Raw genomic sequence first — 26,078 nt, 5'->3', positions numbered from 1 at the left:
ATATTTATTATAATACGAAAATTGTTTGGCTTAAACGTGCTCCGATTTTGTTGAAATATGCTTGCTTCTTGGTGAAAAACAAAGAATATATTATATTCCGGAAAACCTAACGATGGCAGCGGATTTTTAATAAACACCGGAAGCAGACTATATCTGCCTAAAGTGCCTATTAGCGTATTCAGTCTCATTGATTTCAAAATCCTTTGAAAGATTTATTATTTAATGATAATATAACCCAAAAACTCGTGTATCAAAGTCTCGATTTGTTTGTTTAACATGTTATATTAATAGATAAGTTCGAAAACCATTGGAAAACATAGTACATGTTACACATTAAATACCTAGTATTATAGACCTATAAGAAAGTACAGGGAAGTGTGAACTTTCCTTTACATTTATCTACCACAGATTATTAAGAAATGTCATCATCCAGTTATCACTATGTAAACCTCTCTTTTCCCAATTGGTACAAACGCAAGCCATTAAAAAAAAAAAAAAAAAAAAACCTCTCTTTCACTCACACATTCTATCGTGTGTGCTAGAAAGGGGGTACCGAAAGAGACAAAATATGGCCGACATATTTCACAGCTGTTAATGCAACCAACTTCACATTGAACCGAGATCCCCACACCATTGATTCGCTTCCATGTAAAAAATTAGTTCTGCCCGGATTCTATGATGTGCGGACGTGTATTATTATTTCGTAATTTTTAGTTTGAAAATGTAAACAAAGAGTTGTTAGTGAAAACATTAGTCGATATGGCGATATTTACGCTTAGCGGTTGTGTGAGAGCATTTTATGTGTTGTGTTTAGTGTACCAAAGTGCTGCGTCCGAAGATTTATTCAATCATTTACAAACTGAAGCGAGTCATCATAGTGTGCACTGCACCCATGAACACCCCAAAGCTGACCAAGTACGTACTTAACAGAATAACAGAGTTCGAATTTTGAATTACCTATTGATTTATGCCCGACTTCATTTCATAACCTAAGTTTTTTATAATGTAAACTTAGGTAATGATATACCTAATGTAGTTACGAAAACTGCATACGATATCATAGTCTAATTACTATCAATTAATTATTTACAGCCTTTTGTTTATTCTCAACGATTTAAATGAGTTAAATCCATCGATTTATTTCTAGCTGCATACTATCTTCCGGGTTTTCATAAAGTATCTTTATTAAACACTTTTATTAGGTAGGAACTTTTTCGTTTGTTCTTATCGATTTATTTTAATGAATGAACTACCTATCGATTAATTATTAATGTTCAACTGAATACCTTGAGTTTTAATGTAAACAATGGTTTTACAGAATGTCTTATTTTATTTATTATATTCTCGAATTTTTTAGGCTACGGTCAACTTATCTGGGTAGGTAGTTTGATTTCTTATTACAAATAGGAAGGTAGGTCCAAATTATATACCCATATAAACATATTTTTAGAATGGATTGATGGACTGATTTGAATGGCATTTTTTTCAATTGTAGAGGCATTTATTATTCGTATTGGAAATTATAGCTATGTCCGCGAATATGTGTTTCGACGTTTGATTTTTAGCACATCTTTTGTCAGATCAACCTGAATCATAGCATTTACCTACATTATGTACATTACAATAATATGTTTATCTCAGCGTTCTGCTAGGGAGAATATTCTCCGAATGATGAAATGTAAGTCTCAAAGTTACTCGGAATCCTTCACAATAAAAGCTGCAACGCTGTGGAATGCACTCCCTGACGATATTCGTCGCTCTAAATCCCTAGCTATTTTCAAAAGCCGTGTTAGACATCACTATTTGTCATTATAATTTTGTTGTTCGTATATGTGTACTTATGTATCTATAGTAAATATATATAAATATTTGTTAATATACATATATATATTTATATTTATTTATATCTTATTTTATTTATCTCTTTTAATAATTTATTATATTAGTTATTAGTAGTATGTACTTAAGTGTGTAAATTTATGTATTGTTTATTTTAATTGCGATTTCCCGTCTCTCATGTTTTGTTGTGTACTATCGGTAAGGTTACCTGGCAGAGATCACTTTTAGTGATAAGGTCGCCTTTTGCTTTTAATTTTTTTTTTAACTATATTTGTAATTTCTCCTTTATTACGCAATAAAGATGTTTAAATAAATAAAAAATGTTTAGTAAAAATGACATTAGGTGCAAATACCTATGTACGGATAGAAAGAGGCTCGATGGCCGACAATCTTTGCCATTCCAGTTGACTTAAAAAATAACAACACGTGTTTCAAAGCGATAATAAAATCGTATACCCATAGATTTTCCAAATATACCTCGATCCGCCATAGAATTAAAAGAGTTATTTAGCATATTTAGCTGCTCTGAGAAAGCCACCCTAAAACCCAACCTACACAAACCTGGCCATAGACTACACTCCAGAACCCCAACGACGATCCCAGAAGATACGCCCTAAACTCGTCCTATACGACCCAGACGATCAAATCGCCATCCGCACGTTTAAAAGGCGTTAAAAACGCCCCACTACTGGGCCTCGTCTGTCATAGGAGCTCGTCCGCATAGGAGAAACTGTTTTAGGGCATAAACCCACCTCACTGCTCCAATGCGCTTTAACTGTTATCACAACTAAGCGATAAATAGCCGGGGCCGACGGCTCAACGTGCTCTCCGAGGAACAGGGGATGACACCGCCAAATTCCCTAACTCCGGTAAACTGTAAATTCTTGAACAGAAAATACACAATACGACCTAACGATTTAAGGCCCGACCCGGGATTCGAACCTTACCCCTAGACCAACGAGGCATCGATGAAAAATTAATATATTATATTTTTTTTTTCGTCGATCAAATAACGACGAAGAATACATGCCAAATAGCACAGATAAAGCGCATGCATAACGTCTTCGCTGGCGAACACAAGGGGTCCTATATGTGACGTCATTCGGACGTGGGTTTTATCCACGGTCACGGGGGAGTTCGGACCAAAACCTAGTCGAAAACCCACAAACAGTGCATACGTCAACCTAACCTGAGCTCCTAGCCTCACCGGAGGCACCCTTAGGTCGATGTACCCCATCCCTACCAATGGCGTCGCCCCCATGACGCTGTACATGCATGGATTGTTAGGAAACATATTTTTCCGGGAAAGGACAAATTTTGCTGCCACAGTTTTACCAACTCAGCACGGTAAGCATGTGCAGGAGATCTCCACGGGGAAAGAATTAAAATTTATAAATAAAATAATAAATAAATATACTACGACAATACACACATCGCCATCTAGCCCCAAAGTAAGCGTAGCTTGTGTTATGGGTACTGAGATAGCTGTTGAATATTTTTATGAATATAATACATAAATACTTATAATATACATATAAACACCCAGACACTGAAAAACATTCATGCTCATCACACAAACGTTTTCCAGTTGTGGGAATCGAACCCACGGACTTGGACTCAGAAAGCAGGGTCGCTGCAAACTGCGCCAATCGGCCGTCCCACAGCTTTATCAACTCTCGGAGCACTGGCGCACAAGTGGAAATAATATCCAAATGAATTTGTGTAATAATATTCGGGGGTAAACTTGTCCTATTCCATGTACCTGTGCGTTAGCAGGTGGAAATGTTAATTTAATCTGTGGTTAAGTGGATGGAATGGTTATATATTTAACCAATCCGCTAATTTATAATAATAATAAGAAATAAATATACTACGACAATACATGGTAGAGTCACTACAAATATACATACTTGACGTTCCAAAAGTGCTTATAAAGTAGGCCTACTTGAAATTAATGAATTTGAATTTGAATGAATTTGAATTTACAGATATCGCCATCTAGCCCCAAAGTAAGCGTAGCTTGTGTTATGGGTACTAAGATGACTGTTAAATATTTTATTAAGAATAATACACAAAAATACTTATAATATACAGATAAACACCCAGACACTGAAAATATTCATGTTCATCACACAAACATTTTCCAGTTGTGGGAATCGAACCCACGGCCTTGGACTCGAAAGCAGGGTCGCTGCCCACTGCGCCAATCGGCCGTCAAATGTATCTCTGCGACATCGTGCCGCAATGCGAATGCTCGTGTTTTCTAAACCTAGGAATATAATGTACTTAAGTATATAATGTATTTAAGTATATAATGCACATAAGTAAATAATGTTTTAAAGTATATAATGTACTTAAGTAAATAATGTACTTAAGTATATAATGTATTTAGGTAAATAATGTATTGAAGTATATAATGTACTTAAGAATATAATGTATTTAAGTAAATAATGCACATAAGTAAATAATGTTTTGAAGTAAATTATGCACTTAAGTATATAAAGTATATAATGTATTTAAGTGCATTATTTACTTTTTTAATTAAATAAAATATGTACTTATGTATATAATGTATTTAAGTAAATAATGCACTTAAGTATATAATGTACATTTAATACATTTACTTAAGTTCATTATTTACTTAAGTACATTATATACTAAGTACATAATATACTTAAGTACATAATATACTTAAGTACATAATATACTTAAGTACATTATATTCTTAAATACATTATATACTTTATATATTTAAGTACATTATATACTTCAGTACATTATATACTTAAGTACATTATTTACTTAAGTACATTATATACTAAAGTACATTCTATACTTAAGTACATTATTTACTTAAGTACATTATATACTAAAGTACATTATATACTTAAATACATTATTTACTTAAATACATTATATACTTAAGTACATTATTTACTTAAGTACATTATATACTTAGTAGATTATATACTTAAGTACATAATATACCAAAGTACATTATATTCTTAAGTACATTATATAGTTAAGCACATTATATACTTCATTACATAATTTACTTAAGTTCATTATATACTTAAGTACATTCTATACTAAAGTACATTATATACTTAAGTACATTATTTACTTTTAAGTACATTATATACTAAAGTACATTATATCGTAAAGTACATTATATCGTAAAGTACATTATATACTTAAATACATTATTTACTTAAATACATTATATACTTAAGTACATTATTTACTTAAGTACATTATATACTTAGTAGATTATATACTTAAGTACATAATATACCAAAGTACATTATATTCTTAAGTACATTATATAGTTAAGTACATTATATACTTCATTACATAATTTACTTAAGTTCATTATATACTTAAGTACATTATTTACTTAACTACATTATATACTTTTAAGTACATTATATACTAAAGTACATTATTTACTTAAGTACATTATATACTTTTAACTACATTATATACTAAAGTACATTATTTACATAAATACATTATTTACTTAAATACATTATTTACTTAAATAATTATATACTAAAGTACATTATATACTAAAGTACATTATATACTTAAGTACATTATATACTTTTAAGTACATTATATACTAAAGTAAATTATATACTAAAGTACAATATTTATTCAAGTACATTATATACTAAAGTACGTTATATACTTTTAAGTACATTATATACTAAAGTACATTATTTACTTAAGTACATTATATACTTAAGTAAATTATATACTAAAGTACATTATTTAAGTTCATTATATACTTAAGTTCATTATATACTTAAGTATATTATATATTTAAGTACATTATTTACTTAAGTACATTATATACTTAAATACATTATTTACTTAAATACATTATATTTAAGTACATTATGTACTAAAGTACATTATATACTAAAGAACATTATATACTAAAGTACATTATATACTAAAGTACATTATATACTTTTAAGTACATTATATACAAAAGTACATTATTAACTTAAATTCATTATATACTTAAGTTCATTATATACTTAAGTATATTATATATTTAAGTACATTATTTACTTAAGTACATTATATACTTAAATACGTTATTTACTTACATACATTATTTACTTAAATACATTATATTTAAGTACATTATGTACTAAAGAACATTATATACTAAAGAACATTATATACTAAAGAACATTAAATACTAAAGAACATCATATACTTAAGTACATTATGTAATTAAGTACATTATTTACTTAAGTACATTATATACTTTTAAGTACATTATATACTTAAGTACATTATATACTTAAGTACATTATTTACTTAAATACATTATATACTTAAGTACATTATATACTTAAGTACATTCTTTACTTAAATACATAATATACTTAAATACATTATATACTTTTAAGTACATTATATACTTAAGTTCATTATATACATAAGTACATTATATATTTAAGTACATTATTTACTTAAGTACATTATATACTTTAATACCTTATATACTTAAATACATTATATACTTAAGTACATTATATACTTTTAAGTACATAATATACAAAAGTACATTATATACTTAAGTACATTATTTACTTAAGTACATTATATACTTAAATACATTATATACTTAAGTACATTACATACTTTTAATTACATAATATACAAAAGTACATTATATACTTAAGTACATTATTTACTTAAGTACATTATATACTTAAATACATTATATACTAAAGTACATTATATACTAAAGTACATTATATACTTAAGTTCATTATATACTTAAGTACATTATTTACTTTTAAGTACATTATATACTTAAGTACATTATATACTAAAGTACATTATTGACTTAAGTACATTATATACTTAAGTACATTATTTACTTAAGTTCATTATATACTTAAATACATTATATACTTAAGTACATTATTTACTTAAGTACATTATATTTTTAAATACATTATATACTTTTAAGTACATTATATACTTAAGTACATTATATACTTAAGTACATTATTTACTTAAATACATTATATACTTAAGTACATTATATACTAAAGTACATTATATACTAAATAACATTATATACTAAAGTACATTATATACTTTTAAGTACATTATATACTAAAGTACATTATATACTAAAGTACATTATTTACTTAAGTTCATTATATACTTAAGTACATTATATATTTAAGTACATTATATACTAAAGTACATTATATACTTTTAAGTACATTATATACTAAAGTACATTATTGACTTAAAAGTACATTATATACTAAAGTACATTATTTACTTAAATACATTATATACTTAAGTACATTATATACTTTTAAGTACATAATATACAAAAGTACATAATATACTTAAGTACATTATTTACTTAAGTACATTTTATACTTAAATACATTATATACTAAAGTACATTATATACTAAAGTACATTATATACTTAAGTACATTATATACTTTTAAGTACATTATATACTTTAATACCTTATATACTTAAATACATTATATACTTAAGTACATTATATACTTTTAAGTACATAATATACAAAAGTACATTATATACTTAAGTACATTATTTACTTAAGTACATTATATACTTTAATACCTTATATACTTAAATACATTATATACTTAAGTACATTATATACTTTTAAGTACATAATATACAAAAGTACATTATATACTTAAGTACATTATTTACTTAAGTACATTATATACTTAAATACATTATATACTTAAGTACATTATATACTTTTAATTACATAATATACAAAAGTACATTATATACTTAAGTACATTATTTACTTAAGTACATTATATACTTAAATACATTATATACTAAAGTACATTATATACTAAAGTACATTACATACTTAAGTTCATTATATACTTAAGTACATTATATACTTTTAAGTACATTATATACTAAAGTACATTATATACTAAAGTACATTATTTACTTAAGTTCATTATATACTTAAGTACATTATATATTTAAGTACATTATATACTAAAGTACATTATATACTTTTAAGTACATTATATACTAAAGTACATTATTGACTTAAAAGTACATTATATACTAAAGTACATTATTTACTTAAATACATTATATACTTAAGTACATTATATACTTTTAAGTACATAATATACAAAAGTACATAATATACTTAAGTACATTATTTACTTAAGTACATTTTATACTTAAATACATTATATACTAAAGTACATTATATACTAAAGTACATTATATACTTTTAAGTACATTATATACTAAAGTAAATTATATACTAAAGTACAATATTTATTCAAGTACATTATATACTAAAGTACGTTATATACTTTTAAGTACATTATATACTAAAGTACATTATTTACTTAAGTACATTATATACTTAAGTAAATTATATACTAAAGTACATTATTTAAGTTCATTATATACTTAAGTAAATTATATACTAAAGTACATTATTTAAGTTCATTATATACTTAAGTTCATTATATACTTAAGTACATTATTGACTTAAAAGTACATTATATACTAAAGTACATTATTTACTTAAGTTCATTATATACTTAAGTACATTATATATTTAAGTACATTATTTACTTAAGTACATTATTTACTTAAGTTCATTATATATTTAAGTACATTATATACTTAAGTACATTATATACTTAAGTACATTCAATACTTAAGTACATTATGTAATTAAGTACATTATTTACTTAAGTACATTATATACTTAAATACATTATAGACTCAAGTACATTATATACGAAAGTACATTAAATACTAAAGTACATTATATACTTTTAAGTACATTATTTACTTAAGTACATTATATACTTAAATACATTATATACTAAAGTACATTATATACTAAAGTACATTATATACTAAAGTACATTATATACTAAAGTACATTATATACTAAAGTACATTATATACTAAAGTACATTATATACTTTTAAGTACATTATATACTAAAGTAAATTATATACTAAAGTACATTATATACTTAAGTACATTATTTACTTAAGTACATTATTTACTTAAGTTCATTATATATTTAAGTACATTATATACTTAAGTACATTATATACTTAAGTACATTATTTACTTAAGTACATTATTTACTTAAGTACATTATTTACTTAAGTTCATTATATATTTAAGTACATTATATACTTAAGTACATTATATACTTAAGTACATTATTTACTTAAGTACATTATATACTAAAGTACATTATATACTTAAGTACATTATATACTAAAGTACATTATTTACTTAAGTTCATTATATACTTAAATACATTATATACTTAAATACATTATATACTTAAGTACATTATATGTACTAAAGTACATTATATACTAAAAAACATTACTTAAATACATTATTTACTTAAATACATTATAAACTCAAGTACATTATATACTAAAGTACATTATATACTAAAGTACATTTTATACTAAAGTACATTATATACTTAATATACTTACGAAGATTATTTGCTGAAGTACATTCTATACTTATGTACATTATATACTTAAGTACATTTACTTAAGTACAATAATGTACTTTAGTATATAATGTACTTAAAAGTATATAATGTACTAAAGTATATAATGTACTTAAGTAAATAATGTACTTAAGTAAATAATGTACTTTAGTATATAATGTACTTAAGTATATAATGTACTTTAGTATATAATGTACTTCAGCAAATAATCTACTTAAGTATATTAAGTATATAATGTATTTAAGTATATAATGTACTTAAGTAAATAATGTACTTAAGTATATAATGAACTTAAGTAAATAATGTACTTAAGTATATAATGTACTTAAGTCAATAATGTACTTTAGTATATAATGTACTTTTAAGTATATAATGTACTTAAGTAAATAATGTACTTTAGTATATAATGTACTTTTAAGTATATAATGTACTTAAGTAAATAATGTACTTAAGTATATAATGAACTTAAGTATATAATGTAGTTTAGTATATTATGTACTTTTAAGTATATAATGTACTTAAGTAAATAATGTACTTAAGTATATAATGAAAATAAGTAAATAATGTACATAAGTAAATGTACTTAAGTAAATAATGTACTTAAGTATATAATGTACTTAAGTATATAATGTTCTTAAATATATAATGAACTTAAGTAAATAATGTACTTAAGTAAATAATGTACTTAAGTATATAATGTACTTTAGTATATAATTTACTTTAGTATATAATGTACTTAAAAGTATATAATGTACTTAAAAGTATATAATGTACTTAAGTATATAATGTTATTTAGTATATAATGTACTTTAGTATATAATGTACTTTAGTATATAATGTACTTTAGTATATAATGTACTTTAATACATAATGTACTTTAAAGTATATAATGTATTTAAAAATATAATGTACTTAAGTAAATAATGTACTTAAGTATATAATGAACTTAAGTAAATAATGTACTTTAGTATATAATGTACTTAAAAGTATATAATGTACTTTAGTATATAATGTACTTCAGCAAATCATCTACTTAAGTATATTAAGTATATAATGTATTTTAGTATATAATGAACTTAAGTAAATAATGTACTTTAGTATATAATGTACTTAAGTATATAATGTACTTTAGTATATAATGTACTTTAGTATATAATGTACTTTAGTATATAATGTACTTTAGTATATAATGTACTTAAGTATATAATGTACTTAAGTAAATAATATACTATAGTATATAATGTACTTAAAAGTATACAATGTACTTTAGTATATAATTTACTTAAAAGTATATAATGTACTTTAGTATATAATGTACTTTAGTATATAATGTACTTTAATACAGTATATAATGTACTTTAGTATATAATGTACTTTAGTATATAATGTACTTAAAAGTACATAATGTACTTTAAAGTATATAATGTATTTAAGTATATAATGTACTTAAGTAAATAATGTATGTAAGTAAATAATGTATTTAAGTATATAATGTACTTAAGTAAATAATGTACTTAAATATATAATGTACTTAAGTATATAATGAACTTAAGTAAATAATGTACTTAAAAGTATATAATGTACTTTAGTATATAATGTTATTTAGTATATAATGTACTTTAGTATATAATGTACTTTAGTATATAATGTACTTTAATACATAATGTACTTTAAAGTATATAATGTATTTAAAAATATAATGTACTTAAGTAAATAATGAACTTAAGTAAATAATGTACTTAAGTATATAATGTACTTAAGTCAATAATGTACTTTAGTATATAATGTACTTAAAAGTATATAATGTACTTTAGTATATAATGTACTTAAAAGTAAATAATGTATTTAAGTATATAATTTACTTTAGTATATAATGTACTTAAGTAAATATTGTACTTTAGTATATAATGTACTTAAAAGTATATAACGTACTTTAGTATATAATGTACTTTTAAGTATATAATGTACTTAAGTAAATAATGTACTTTAGTATATAATGTACTTAAAAGTATATAATGTACTTTAATATATAATATACTTTAGTATATAATGTACTTTAGTATATAATGTACTTAAGTATATAATGTAGTTTAGTATATAAAGTACTTTTAAGTATATAATGTACTTAAGTAAATAATGTACTTAAGTATATAATGAACTTAAGTAAAAAATGTACTTAAGTATATAATGAACTTAAGTAAATAATGTACTTAAGTATATAATGTACTTAAGTATATAATGTACTTAAATATATAATGAACTTAAGTAAATAATGTACTAAAGTAAATAATGTACTTAAGTATATAATGTAATTTAGTATATAATTTACTTTAGTATATAATGTACTTAAAAGTATATAACGTACTTTAGTATATAATGTACTTTAATACATAATGTACTTTAAAGTATATAATGTATTTAAAAATATAATGTTCTTAAGTAAATAATGTACTTAAGTATATAATGTATTTAAGTATATAATGAACTTAAGTAAATAATGTACTTAAGTATATAATGTTCTTAAGTATATAATGTAATTTAGTATATAATTTACTTTAGTATATAATGTACTTAAGTAAATATTGTACTTTAGTATATAATGTACTTAAAAGTATATAACGTACTTTAGTATATAATGTACTTTTGTATATAATGTACTTAAGTATATAATGTAGTTTAGTATATAATGTACTTTTAAGTATATAATGTACTTAAGTAAATAATGTACTTAAGTATATACTTAAGTAAATAATGTACTTAAGTATATAATGTACTAAAGTATATAAAGTACTTAAGTATATAATGAACTTACGTAAATAATGTACATAAGTAAATGTACTTAAGTATATAATGAACTTAAGTAAATAATGTACTTAAGTATATAATGTACTTAAGTATATAATGTACCTAAATATATAATGAACTTAAGTAAATAATGTACTTAAGTAAATAATGTACTTAAGTATATAATGTACTTTAGTATATAATTTCCTTTAGTATATAATGTACTTAAAAGTATATAATGTACTTTTGTATATAATGTACTTTAGTATATAATGTACTTTAGTATATAATGTACTTTAGTATTTAATGTACTTGAGTATATAATGTATTTAAGTATATAATGTACTTAAGTAAATAATGTACTTTAGTATATAATGTACTTTAGTATATAATGTACTTAAGTATATAATGTACTTTAGTATATTATGTACATTAGTATATAATGTTCTTTAGTATATAATGTACTTTAGTATATAATGTACTTTAGTATATAATGTACCTTAGTATATAATGTAGTTAAAAGTATATAATGTACTTTAGTATATAATGTACTTTAATACATAATGTACTTTAAAGTATATAATGTATTTAAAAATATAATGTACTTAAGTAAATAATGTACTTAAGTATATGATGTATTTAAGTATATTATGAACTTAAGTAAATAATGTACTTAAGTATATAATGTACTTAAAAGTATATAATGTACTTTAGAATATAATGTACTTAAAAGTAAATAATGTATTTAAGTATATAATGAACTTAAGTATATAATGTACTTAAGTAAATAATGTACTTAAGTATATAATGTAATTTAGTATATAATTTACTTTAGTATATAATGTACTTAAGTAAATATTGTACTTTAGTATATAATGTACTTAAAAGTATATAACGTACTTTAGTATATAATGTACTTTTAAGTATATAATGTACTTAAGTATATAATGTACTTAAGTAAATAATGTACTTTAGTATATAATGTACTTAAAAGTATATAATGTACTTTAATATAAAATATACTTTAGTATATAATGTACTTTAGTATATAATGTACTTAAGTATATAATGTAGTTTAGTATATAATGTACTTTAAGTATATAATGTACTTAAGTAAATAATGTACTTTAGTATATAATGTACTTTAGTATATAATGTACTTAAGTAAATAATTTACTTTAGTATATAATGTACTTTAGTATATAATGTACTTAAGTATATAATGTAGTTTAGTATATAATGTACTTTTAAGTATATAATGTACTTAAGTAAATAATGTACTTTAGGATATAATGTACTTAAAAGTATATAATGTACTTTAGTATATAATGTACTTAAGTAAATAATGTACTTTAGTATATAATGTACTTCAGCAAATAATCTACTTAAGTATATTAAGTATATAATGAACTTAATTAAATAATGTACTTAAGTAAATAATGTACTTAAGTATATAATGTACTTTAGTATATAATTTACTTTAGTATATAATGTACTTAAAAGTATATAATGTACTTTAGTATATAATTTACTTTAGTATATGATGTACTTAAAAGTATATAATGTACTTAAAAGTATATAATGTACTTAAGTATATAATGTACTTAAGTAAATAATGTACTTAAGTAAATAATGTACTTAAGTATATAATGTATTTAAGTATATAATGTACTTAAGAATATAATGAACTTAAGTAAATAATGTACTTAAGTATATAATGTACTTAAGTATATAATGTACTTAAGTATATAATGAACTTAAGTAAATAATTTACTTAAGTATATAATGTAATTTAGTATATAATTTACTTTAGTATATAATGTACTTAAGTAAATATTGTTCTTTAGTATATAATGTACTTAAAAGTATATAACGTACTTTAGTATATAATGTACTTTTGTATATAATGTACTTAAGTATATAATGTAGTTTAGTATATAATGTACTTTTAAGTATATAATGTACTTAAGTAAATAATGTACTTAAGTATATACTTAAGTAAATAATGTACTTAAGTATATAATGTACTAAAGTATATAAAGTACTTAAGTATATAATGAACTTACGTAAATAATGTACATAAGTAAATGTACTTAAGTATATAATGAACTTAAGTAAATAATGTACTTAAGTATATAATGTACTTAAGTATATAATGTACCTAAATATATAATGAACTTAAGTAAATAATGTACTTAAGTAAATAATGTACTTAAGTATATAATGTACTTTAGTATATAATTTCCTTTAGTATATAATGTACTTAAAAGTATATAATGTACTTTTGTATATAATGTACTTTAGTATATAATGTACTTTAGTATATAATGTACTTTAGTATTTAATGTACTTGAGTATATAATGTATTTAAGTATATAATGTACTTAAGTAAATAATGTACTTTAGTATATAATGTACTTTAGTATATAATGTACTTAAGTATATAATGTACTTTAGTATATTATGTACATTAGTATATAATGTTCTTTAGTATATAATGTACTTTAGTATATAATGTACTTTAGTATATAATGTACCTTAGTATATAATGTAGTTAAAAGTATATAATGTACTTTAGTATATAATGTACTTTAATACATAATGTACTTTAAAGTATATAATGTATTTAAAAATATAATGTACTTAAGTAAATAATGTACTTAAGTATATGATGTATTTAAGTATATTATGAACTTAAGTAAATAATGTACTTAAGTATATAATGTACTTAAAAGTATATAATGTACTTTAGAATATAATGTACTTAAAAGTAAATAATGTATTTAAGTATATAATGAACTTAAGTATATAATGTACTTAAGTAAATAATGTACTTAAGTATATAATGTAATTTAGTATATAATTTACTTTAGTATATAATGTACTTAAGTAAATATTGTACTTTAGTATATAATGTACTTAAAAGTATATAACGTACTTTAGTATATAATGTACTTTTAAGTATATAATGTACTTAAGTATATAATGTACTTAAGTAAATAATGTACTTTAGTATATAATGTACTTAAAAGTATATAATGTACTTTAATATAAAATATACTTTAGTATATAATGTACTTTAGTATATAATGTACTTAAGTATATAATGTAGTTTAGTATATAATGTACTTTAAGTATATAATGTACTTAAGTAAATAATGTACTTTAGTATATAATGTACTTTAGTATATAATGTACTTAAGTAAATAATTTACTTTAGTATATAATGTACTTTAGTATATAATGTACTTAAGTATATAATGTAGTTTAGTATATAATGTACTTTTAAGTATATAATGTACTTAAGTAAATAATGTACTTTAGGATATAATGTACTTAAAAGTATATAATGTACTTTAGTATATAATGTACTTAAGTAAATAATGTACTTTAGTATATAATGTACTTCAGCAAATAATCTACTTAAGTATATTAAGTATATAATGAACTTAATTAAATAATGTACTTAAGTAAATAATGTACTTAAGTATATAATGTACTTTAGTATATAATTTACTTTAGTATATAATGTACTTAAAAGTATATAATGTACTTTAGTATATAATTTACTTTAGTATATGATGTACTTAAAAGTATATAATGTACTTAAAAGTATATAATGTACTTAAGTATATAATGTACTTAAGTAAATAATGTACTTAAGTAAATAATGTACTTAAGTATATAATGTATTTAAGTATATAATGTACTTAAGAATATAATGAACTTAAGTAAATAATGTACTTAAGTATATAATGTACTTAAGTATATAATGTACTTAAGTATATAATGAACTTAAGTAAATAATTTACTTAAGTATATAATGTAATTTAGTATATAATTTACTTTAGTATATAATGTACTTAAGTAAATATTGTTCTTTAGTATATAATGTACTTAAAAGTATATAACGTACTTTAGTATATAATGTACTTTAGTATATAATGTACTTTAGTATAAAATGTACTTTAGTATATAATGTACTTAAGTAAATAATGTACTTAAGTAAATAATGTACTTAAGTAAATAATGTACGTAAGTAAATAATTTACTTAAGTATATAATGTACTTAAGTATATAATGAACTTAAGTAAATAATGTACTTAAGTATATAATGTACTTTAGTATATAATGTACTTAAAAGTAAATAATGTACTTTAGTATATAATGTACTTAAAAGTATATAATAAACTTGAGTACATAATTTACTTAAAAGTATATAATGTACTTTAGTATATAAGGTAGGTCCAATTTCGAGAAGGAGGTGAACCGCCGAATCCTTCTCGGATGGGCAGCGTTCGGGAAACTTCGTGACATCTTTTCGTCAAAAATCCCTCAGTACCTGAAGACAAAAGTCTTCGAACAGTGAGTGTTGCCAGTGATGACCTATGGCTCTGAAACATGGTCGTTAACTATGGGCCTCATAAGAAGGCTCAGAGTCACTCAGCGGGTGATGGAGAGAGCTATGCTCGGAGTATCTCTACGCGATCAAATCAGAAATGTGGAGATTCGTTCGTCCTTTCAACTAACTTATGCCAACAATCATGTTAACTGGTTGCTAAGTTAAAGCGTGAGATAAGGACAAAACCATCCGGCCTTCGCATTTATAATAGTCTATTCGAATATCTACTAAAATCGATTTAGATTTGAGTTAGCTATAAACATCATTCATAATTTAATTTGGAAAATCGTTAATAACAATCATTGTTTGTCTTTTCCCTATTTTAAAGTCAGTTAAATAGACCAAGGCGCAAGTTACAGTTAATTTAATTATAACTAATAGATTTATATACTTAGGTAACCTAGTTAACTGCATTTCTATTTCTAAGTTGTTTTAAAACAGTGAAAGGATGGTTGTCTTTTTATTACTCTTTTTGTATAGAGTACTAGCTGTTGCCCGCGACTTCGTCTGCGTCTGATTTTGTATTTTGATTTGGCATTCAATTTGGTTGTAGTTCTAAAAAAAATTAAAGTATTCAGTATCGCTAAGCCTTAAATAATAGGTTTGCTGCAGTCCGCTGAGGAGTTCTGTCCTCTATCTCCAACCACATTTGTCAGATCTACACACAGTTTAGGCAAAATTAAAACATATTATAACCTCTGTAGTACAAAAATAATAATTTAAATCGGTTATAATTTGTCGGTGTTATGGTGTAAAATCGTCAAACATTTTCATCCCCTCTCCCAAAGGATTCGAGCTTAATGTCGGGATAAAAAAAACATATTATAACCTCTGTAGTACAAAAATAATTATTTAAATCGGTTATAATTTGTCGGTGTTATGGTGTAAAATCGTCAAACATTTTCATCCCCTCTCCCAAAGGATTCGAGCTTAATGTCGGGATAAAAAGTATCCTATATTACTTTTAACACTTCCAAGAATATGTGTACAAAGTTTTATGAGGATCGGTTAAGTAGTTTTTGCGTGAAAGCGTAACAAACAAACTTACATTGACATTTATAATATTAGTAGGGAGTAGGGATGTTTGTATGTGGCCGTCACTACGTGGGTACCTTTGTAAGACTGAGTATATGCTTTTATAACATGATACCGAAAGTACTATTAGATTTACCTTTACGTAAGTTTAAAGATCAAAAGACATTTAACACATCGAGTTTACCTTGTCATTAAGAAATTCATCAATAGTATACTATTGATCAATTCACTATATATTATACATACCTACCTATTATACACAATACAATTCATATTCCTGAAGCTGTGTGTAGGAGCTCGACTTCACTTTCGGGGGGCCGAGTTCGAATCCCATCACGCACCTCTAACGTTAACCTCGTGAGTTATGTGCGTTTTAAGTAACTCAAAATACCATTTGCTTCGACTGTGAAGGATAACATCGTGAGGAAACCTGCATGCTTGAGAGTTTTACATGATGTTCTCAAAGGCGGGTGGAGTCCACCAATCAGCTCTGGGCCAGCGTGGTGGACTACGGCCTTAACCCCTTCTCATTGTGGGAGGAGACCCATACCCTGTGGGCCGGAAACGGGTCGATATGATGATCAATTTTCTAATAACAAGGTGGCTTGGAAGCAACCCGCTCCGTTTTCATCTCACACAAGAAAAAACTTATTAAATTGTAAAATGTTGTTGGAAATGAGACACCGCTGAGTTTATTGCCGGCTTCTTCTTGGTAGAATTTATCTTCCGAACCGGTGGTAGAGTCACAAACAGACATATTTGACGTTTCAAAAGTGCTTATATAGCTCGCTCGCTTAAAATAAATTAGTTAAGAATTTTGTTTTAATTTTACGGCCACATTATCGCGATTCGTACAAGTCGAAGATTCGCGTTGTCGCGATAGATCTGGTCAAAAACTTCGTCCAATCGCGAAGTGTTCACGCGGAGTCGAAAAAACTTCGCGATTCGGTCGGTAAATACCTCATGGATGCAGGTTTCCTTATTATTTTAAGTTAGTCATGTTTTGAAGTGCTTGCTGGGGATATTTGATAGCGAGTCTTCAAATATTATACCTATTAAGGGTACTCTGGGAATTTTATGCTCGTCAATTTTGCCTTCGACATTTAAATAATTTGCTTAGACTAAAATTCTGTTTCATGATTCACATTACCATGAATAATAGAAAATGGTTCTCAAGAAAAACATAATTTGTAAGCATTATTTTTTGACGGCCGATTGGCGCCGTTACTGGAAAATGTTTGTGTGATGAGCGTGAATATTTTTCAGTGTCTGGGTGTTTCTATGCATATTCTAAGTATTTATGTATATTACTCATAAAAATATTCATCAGTCATCTTAGTTCCATAACACAAGCTAAGCTTACTTTGGGGCTAGATGGCGATGTGTGTATTGTCGGTAGTATATTTATTATTTATTTATATATATTAATATCGTTATTTGCAGGGTCTTGAGGACAGTTTGACGGAATTCATGTTTTTTTTTTATCTTTCTGTAGTAATTGTAACTGAAAATAAACTGACGGTCAAGACTGCTTGGAAGCAGGCTACGTTCTCATTTATCACAAGAATACTTAAAAGATTGTAAACTGTAAAATGATGTTGATAACGAGCAATCTGCAGAGTTTCTTGCCGGCTCTTCTCGGTAGAATCTGCCTTGCGAACCGGTGGCACAGTCGCTAACAATACGACTTGACGTTTCTAAAGTGCTTTAAAAAATGGGCCTACATTAAAAACTGAATTTTGAATATTGAATTTTTGAGCCCTGAGAGAGCCTTCTTATGAGGCTCATAGTTAGCGACCACGTTTCAGACCCGTAACGTGTAACACACAACGCGCACTGTTCGCATACTTTGGTCTTCAGGCACTGAGGGATTTTTGGCGAAAGATGTCACGAAGTTTCCCGAACGCCGACCATCCGAATTGGCTTCGGGGTTTCACCTCTTTTTCGAAATTGGAACTACCTAACTAGATCGTGTGTCCTAAGAATATGTACTCGTATACAACTTCGAGTGCAGAGCTCCCAATATTACTGGGTGGAGCGGAACATGAGGGTCAAACATAAACAAAGTTTACGAACAAAATAAACATGGACCGCGGTCTGAAATATAAACTTTATCAATTTATTATTCTCTCTCTTACTTATTCTGTTTCTTGGAGCTGACGGCCAACCTCCACTACTGGAAGTTGGCTGTCAGCTCAGCGAACTTCTCGCGGTCTTGCGCCAAGCGAAACAATGTTTGCACGCTTCCGATATTGGTCCATTCACGAAAGTTGCGCAATCATGACTTCTTCCTGCTTCGAACATGTCGTTTGCCCTCTACTTTGCCCATCATTATGAGCTGGAGTTGGTATTTCTCATGTCTCAGGACGTGGCCCAGATATTTGACTTTTCTCTTCTTAATGATTGGCAGTAACACCCGGCTTCTCGCGACGCGTTGGAGTACTCGTACGTTGGAAACTAATGTCCAGCTAATTCGGAGCATTCTACAGTAGCACCACATCTCCAAGGCTTAGAGACGTTTCTGAGTATCGGCTTTTAGAGTCCAAGCTTCACTCGGGTTCGGATTTCTTGTCCACAGTCCCATTCTTAATTTATTATTATCTATTCCTAATAGTACCTACGTAACAAAGAAACATATACAAAGAAACTCAGTCAAACGCGATTTGCATATAAAGTAATACAATTTGCATTGATTAATAGAAAAAAATGCTGTTTTAATTCATTCTTAATACATTGCAATTTAGAATATATACATTAAAACAGCATTTTTTCCTGTCTTCATATAGGTGTTATGTGTTATTCCTTCCTAGATTCATTGATCTGCATTAACACATGAATTTAAAAATGTGCGGTTACTTGAAGAAATATCTATCAAGCCTAGCTAATGCCCGCGGTTTCGGTCGTAATTGTTGACATATTTTTAAGACGTTTTTGTATGTACGTGTTTGTATGTGTGTGTGTGTGTGTGTGTGTGTGTGTTTGTGTGTGACCCGGAACCCTGTACGCAACAAACCTGCTTTGCGGTAAAAATGAGCGTGGCGGTAGTAAAGTAAAGTAGAAATGCAATAGCAATGTAAAAAATATTTTTTTCTTTTTCTTCTTTCTAGTACAGTACCTACTTCCGCGGGCGAGCTATGTCACAAATGGCACAACTTTTTTTTTTTTTTTACAATACACACATCGATATGTAGTCCCAAAGAAAGTCTAGCTTGTGTTATGGGTACTAAGATAACTGATGTATAATTTTATGAATGGACGAATGAATGAATATACTTTTTCTGCACACCACAAAAAGTACATAGAACAAAAAGAAAAGTGTAACAACACAACGTATACAATTTGGCGGCCTTATCGCTACATAGCGATTTCTTCCAGGCAACCAATGAATGAATGAATAATATACCTAGATAAATACTTATAATTTATTTATTTATTTAGGAAGCCAACGTTATATACAATGTTTTAAAATTATTATAAACATAACAGTAATATTCTGAATTTTACATTGTATACACCACTTACAGGCTAACTCAGCATGCATCATGAAATATAGACGTTCTTCAATATACAGAACCTAAAACTAAAGAGATAAATTTAAAAAAAAATATAAAAGATACAACAAACTAAAATAAAATAAAAATAAAAGAGGATTACGTAACAAACAGTTTTTTAATTTTGCGCTTATAACTCAGAGCGGAATTGTGAAAAATATCTAAATCAGCTTTTTTAAATGCACAATTGTAGGCTGAGACAATTCTATTTATCGGGGCGGACCTGCCTAGATTAGTTTTTGTGAATGTAGGCCTAAAAGTTTGCTTATTCTTGATATAAGATCTCGCATTATACTTAGGTACTGCCAATCTTACCCTGTCCGCTAAACTTGAACAATCAATACCACCATTCATAATTTTATGTAAGAAACAAAGATCTATCATGTTTCTGCGATTCGTGAGTGAAAGAGTATTATAAATATTTAATAGGTCATTATAGCTAGTATCTTCATTCAATATTTTGTCCTTGTAGCCTAAGTGTCATAATATATAGATAAACACCCAGACACTGAAAAACATTCATGTTCATCACACAAACATTTATCCAGTTGTGGGAATCGAACACACGGCCCTGGACTCAGAAAGCAGGGTCGCTGCCCACTGCGCCAATCGGCCGTCATAGTACTAGTAACTATATAGTGTAGTTTGATTCAAACTTTACGTCGTCTCGGAATTTAGCTGCTAATTGGCTGATATTGAACTTTGCGCATCGAAACCACGAAGTTTGAGAAGTCATAAAGTTTAGACATCTTTATATATATATATATTTCTTGTGTGCGTGTGTATGTCACTGAACTCGTCTTAAACGGCCGGACCGATTTGAATGAATTTTTCGGTATGCGTTTGGGTGGCACCCTGGATGGTTTAGATTCACAAATCAGCCCGACAGATGGCGCTGGGGTCCGCTTGTATATAATAATAATAATAAAAATAAAAATCATTTATTCACACGATTATTAAATAGTGACAGAAATCATAGCTTAGTACTATGTTTGGTTGAATCACTGATACCTAAACTGAGTAAAAACTCGTACTATAGATATCAGTGCACTCCCCTATATAATTTTTGATACAACAACATAAGACTACGACAAGTATATTTTATTTGGGATATAGATTTAACTAACATGCAACATGCACAAATATTAAAGAAAAATAAATAAAATGTTTATTTTTGGATATTGGGTAATTAAATGGTGATTTAACAGGGTAATGCAGTAAGTGGATGTATGTGCGTACGGGTGTGTATGAGTGTGTGCATGAGTGTATGTGTGTGTGGTTGTGTGTGTGTGTGTGAACGTATGAGATATAGAGCAAGAGAGTATAATTTATAATATTTTATACAAAAATTTTCATGCATGAAGTGCACGCCACTGGCATGCAAGGAGGCGAAGGTGTTACGACTCATGTGCAAATAAATTATTGCTCTAACCAGTGCTCTCTTCTAATAATTTAAAATGACATTGTGAGATGGTGATAACAAAAAAAAACACCCGGCTAAGTTTGTTGCGGGCTTCTTCTTAGACCAGGACGCGTTTGGAACCCTCGTAGCTTTAGTTTTCAGTTTACGAATGTGGTTATCGCCATCATCCCACTACCGTGTAATTCTTATGTACGCATCAAAAGTGCCACGTATGGGCCTACTTGAATAAAGATATTTTTGACTTTGACTTTGTGCGTGTTTGACGGCCGATTGGCGCAGTTTGCAGCGACCCTGCTTTCTGAGCCCAAGACCGTGGGTTCGATTCCCACAACTGGAAAATGTTTGTGTGATGAACATGAACGTTTTTCAGTGTCCGGGTGTTTATATGTATATTCTAAGTATTTATGTATATTATTCATAAAAATATTCATCTGTCGCCTTAGTACCCATAACACAAGCTACGCTTACTTTGGGGCTAGATGGCGGTGTATGTATTGTCGTAGTATATTTATTAATTTATTTATTAAAAAAAAAAAAAAAACTTCGCCGGCAACCGCGCTCTTCAGACCGGAACACATCATTGCTGCTTAGCGGCAGACATAAGCATGGCGGTAGCACTGCCACGGAAGAGCTCTGGCACAAAAAGTTCTACTACTATTATGCCACTCGCTGCGCCAAAGAAATCGTTGACGACGTTTGGCTAGATTCAGCCCAGCTTCCTGTACACCAGGAGGTCCCGGGTTTGATTCTCGGCAGGAGCAAATTGGGAATTTGTAATTTCTGATTTTTCTTTAGACTGGTGGGAGGCAATGGCTGTGGCTAGTTACCAGCCTACCGACATGTTTGTCGTTAAGCGATTTAGTGTTCCGGTGCGATGTCGCGTAGAAACCGATTAGGGGTATGATTACCATACTCCCTAACAGGTTAGCCCGCTACCATTTTAGATTGCGTCATCACTACTCCAAGTGAGATTGCAGTCTAGGGTCAACTTGTAGTGGAATAAAAAAAAGGCCCTTCGATGCCAAAAAGCGAGGTTACTATACAATTGATGTATTTTTTAATGACAAGGTTGCTTGGAAGCATCCGGCTCCGCTTTCAGCTCTCACAAGATAGAAAAATGAATGTTAAAATTTAAAATGTAAATTGTTGATGTTGGAAAAGAGCAACTGCTGAGTTTCTTGCCGGCTTCTTCTCTACCACTGGTTCGGAAGGCAGATTCTAATCTGCCTTCCGAACCGGTTTAACCGGTGGTAGAATCACAACAAACAGACAGACTTGACGTTTCAAAAGTGCTTATATTAGGCCTACTTGAAATAAATGAATTTTGATTTTTTTTTCTAAAATATAATTTTTATTAATACATAACTATAACCTAAAATAAACTATTTAAAAACTAAATAAAATCTAATCTTTTTTTTTAATTTTGAAAAATCAAGTTAATCGGTTGCTGAATTTGGACGTATATGAAAGACGAATAAACAAACACTTTCGCATTTATATCATTAGTAAGGATTATTTAAAAAGGAATTAGAAAAAAAAATAAACTTTTTCGTCCCGTCCCGCAATCTGCAATTAAGATTAACTTGTAGAAAAAAAAAAGTTATTTATATATTAATTGTTACACGTATCTACTTCCATCGCATAAAGAATACATAAAGATTGCAAAGTAGTTTGTACACAATATCTAATTGTTATTTATTATGCATCGGGGCCCGGTTTCGCTCGAAGGTCAGAAGCGGTCTATCAAGTATCAATCAAGAGTATAGGTGTTATGTCATTTAAATCTATATAGAGGCTCAAGAATATTTTTAAGTATCAGGAACTTATACTATAGCCAAACTGTGCTCAAGCATTGTTTGATCTAGTCCCCCCCTCGCCTTTTTACCATCGAACCGCGAGGCACCGTAAGGATACTGAATATTAAATTTTTTTTTAGAACTACAACTAAATTGAGTGCCACATCAAAAAACAAAATCAAACGCAGACGAAGTCGCGGGGTACAGCTAGTAATGTCATAATTTTATCCATAACAAATTGCATTGTATTGCATTTTGTTATTGATAAAATTTGCAAGTTGCATTGCATTTTGCAACAAATTTAACACGCAGATGCGTGTTAAATTTGTTGCAAAGCAACCTTTCGTTGGTAAACATATCGAATTTGGCTTTAATCAAACTCTGTAGCTACTTTTTCCTTTGGTGTACAATAAAAGTATTTTCATTCAAACTATGCGAATAAATAACATGCTGGAAAGGTCAAAGTTTATCTCCTTATAATTATGACAATAACAAACTGAGTGGCGAGTGTGAGATTATCTACTTACATACTTATTCGATCGCGTGAAAGTAAGCTACGACTTATATGCAATAGTCTAGTCGACAAGTTGAAAATGGTACAAAATAGAGATACTGCTCTTAAAATTACGTGCGATAGCTCATTGGATCCGGAATGACGTCTAGAAAAATGTGCTAAAAGCGTGTATTAGCACATAAAAAATTGCAAAAGTTATAAACAATTAAAGATGAAAAAAAAATGGCATTTCGTTTTTTGCCAATATTTCATAAACTATTAATATTTAAGAAATTTCAAAAAAGATTCTGAAAGAGGAGGAAATTTCCAATAAAAAACTCCTAACTCCCGGAACTCTATCTCCATTATTTATAATTTTAATTTAACGCTGAAGATAGGTCCGCGCGCGACATTTTTAGGTTGCGCGCGCGGCGTCAAAAGCGAGTACGGCACATTAATTAATTTATTTAAGGTATTGAATATTTTTTTTTTAATTTGAAAAAATTATGGTGTGTTCTGAACACTGTAAATAATTCATTCCCGTTGGAAATTTTACTTAAAGTTAATTTTTCAACAAGTTAAACAATTGTTAACTAACGAAATTTTCTCGAACTACCGTCTTAATTGTAAGTGAAAAAAAATGTTTAAATAATGGTCGTAAAAAATTTTCGCTTCGTAGAGCCTTTCTTACATACATACTTAACAAGATCGTGCCATAAAAGTTAAAAAAATATTTATACTTTGTTAATAACAATTTTTTTACTTGAACAAAAACTTAAAAATCCAAGTAATGTTGTTAAAAAAATTTTTTTTTTTCTAAATCATCATATTATCGTTTTTTTATTAATACAAGATATTAATTGATTTGCAAAAAAAATTTTTCCCGCCATTTGTTGATAAATTTTTTATAAACAAATTGATTAAATCAATATTTTTAAAAAAAATTTTTTCACAACTTTATTACATTATAAATATTATGAGTTTTAAAAAAAAAAAATTTCCTTAATAACAATTTTTAATTGTTTATAATCGTTTTTTTTTTATATTTGTATTGTTTAAATAATTAGTTAAGAAATTATTTTTTTTCTAAAAATCATAATTGACAGTCCTCTATAAAGTAACAAAAAAAAAAATTTTTTTTATTAACAATTCTATTGTTTATTAACTTACCAATTTGTTATAAACAAATTT

The 26,078-nt window shown here is 26.8% G+C and overlaps 1 protein-coding gene across 3 annotated transcripts in view; it reads left to right on the top strand.

Moving 5' to 3' along the window:
• The first annotated feature begins 657 nt into the window (after window positions 1-657).
• The window catches only part of LOC120635726 (leishmanolysin-like peptidase), a 164,297-nt gene continuing 138,876 nt past the window's right edge, over window positions 658-26,078 (top strand). For all 3 annotated transcript variants that reach the window (XM_039906854.1, XM_039906853.1, XM_039906852.1), the window contains exon 1: window positions 658-915. In XM_039906854.1, the coding sequence (XP_039762788.1) occupies window positions 760-915 (156 nt within the window). In that variant the 5' untranslated portion in view covers window positions 658-759. The remainder of the gene's footprint in view (window positions 916-26,078) is intronic.

This window comes from Pararge aegeria, chromosome 27 (assembly GCF_905163445.1).
Source record: "Pararge aegeria chromosome 27, ilParAegt1.1, whole genome shotgun sequence".
Taxonomy (NCBI): Eukaryota; Metazoa; Arthropoda; class Insecta; order Lepidoptera; family Nymphalidae; genus Pararge; species Pararge aegeria.
This window is presented reverse-complemented; position numbering and strand designations above follow the sequence as displayed.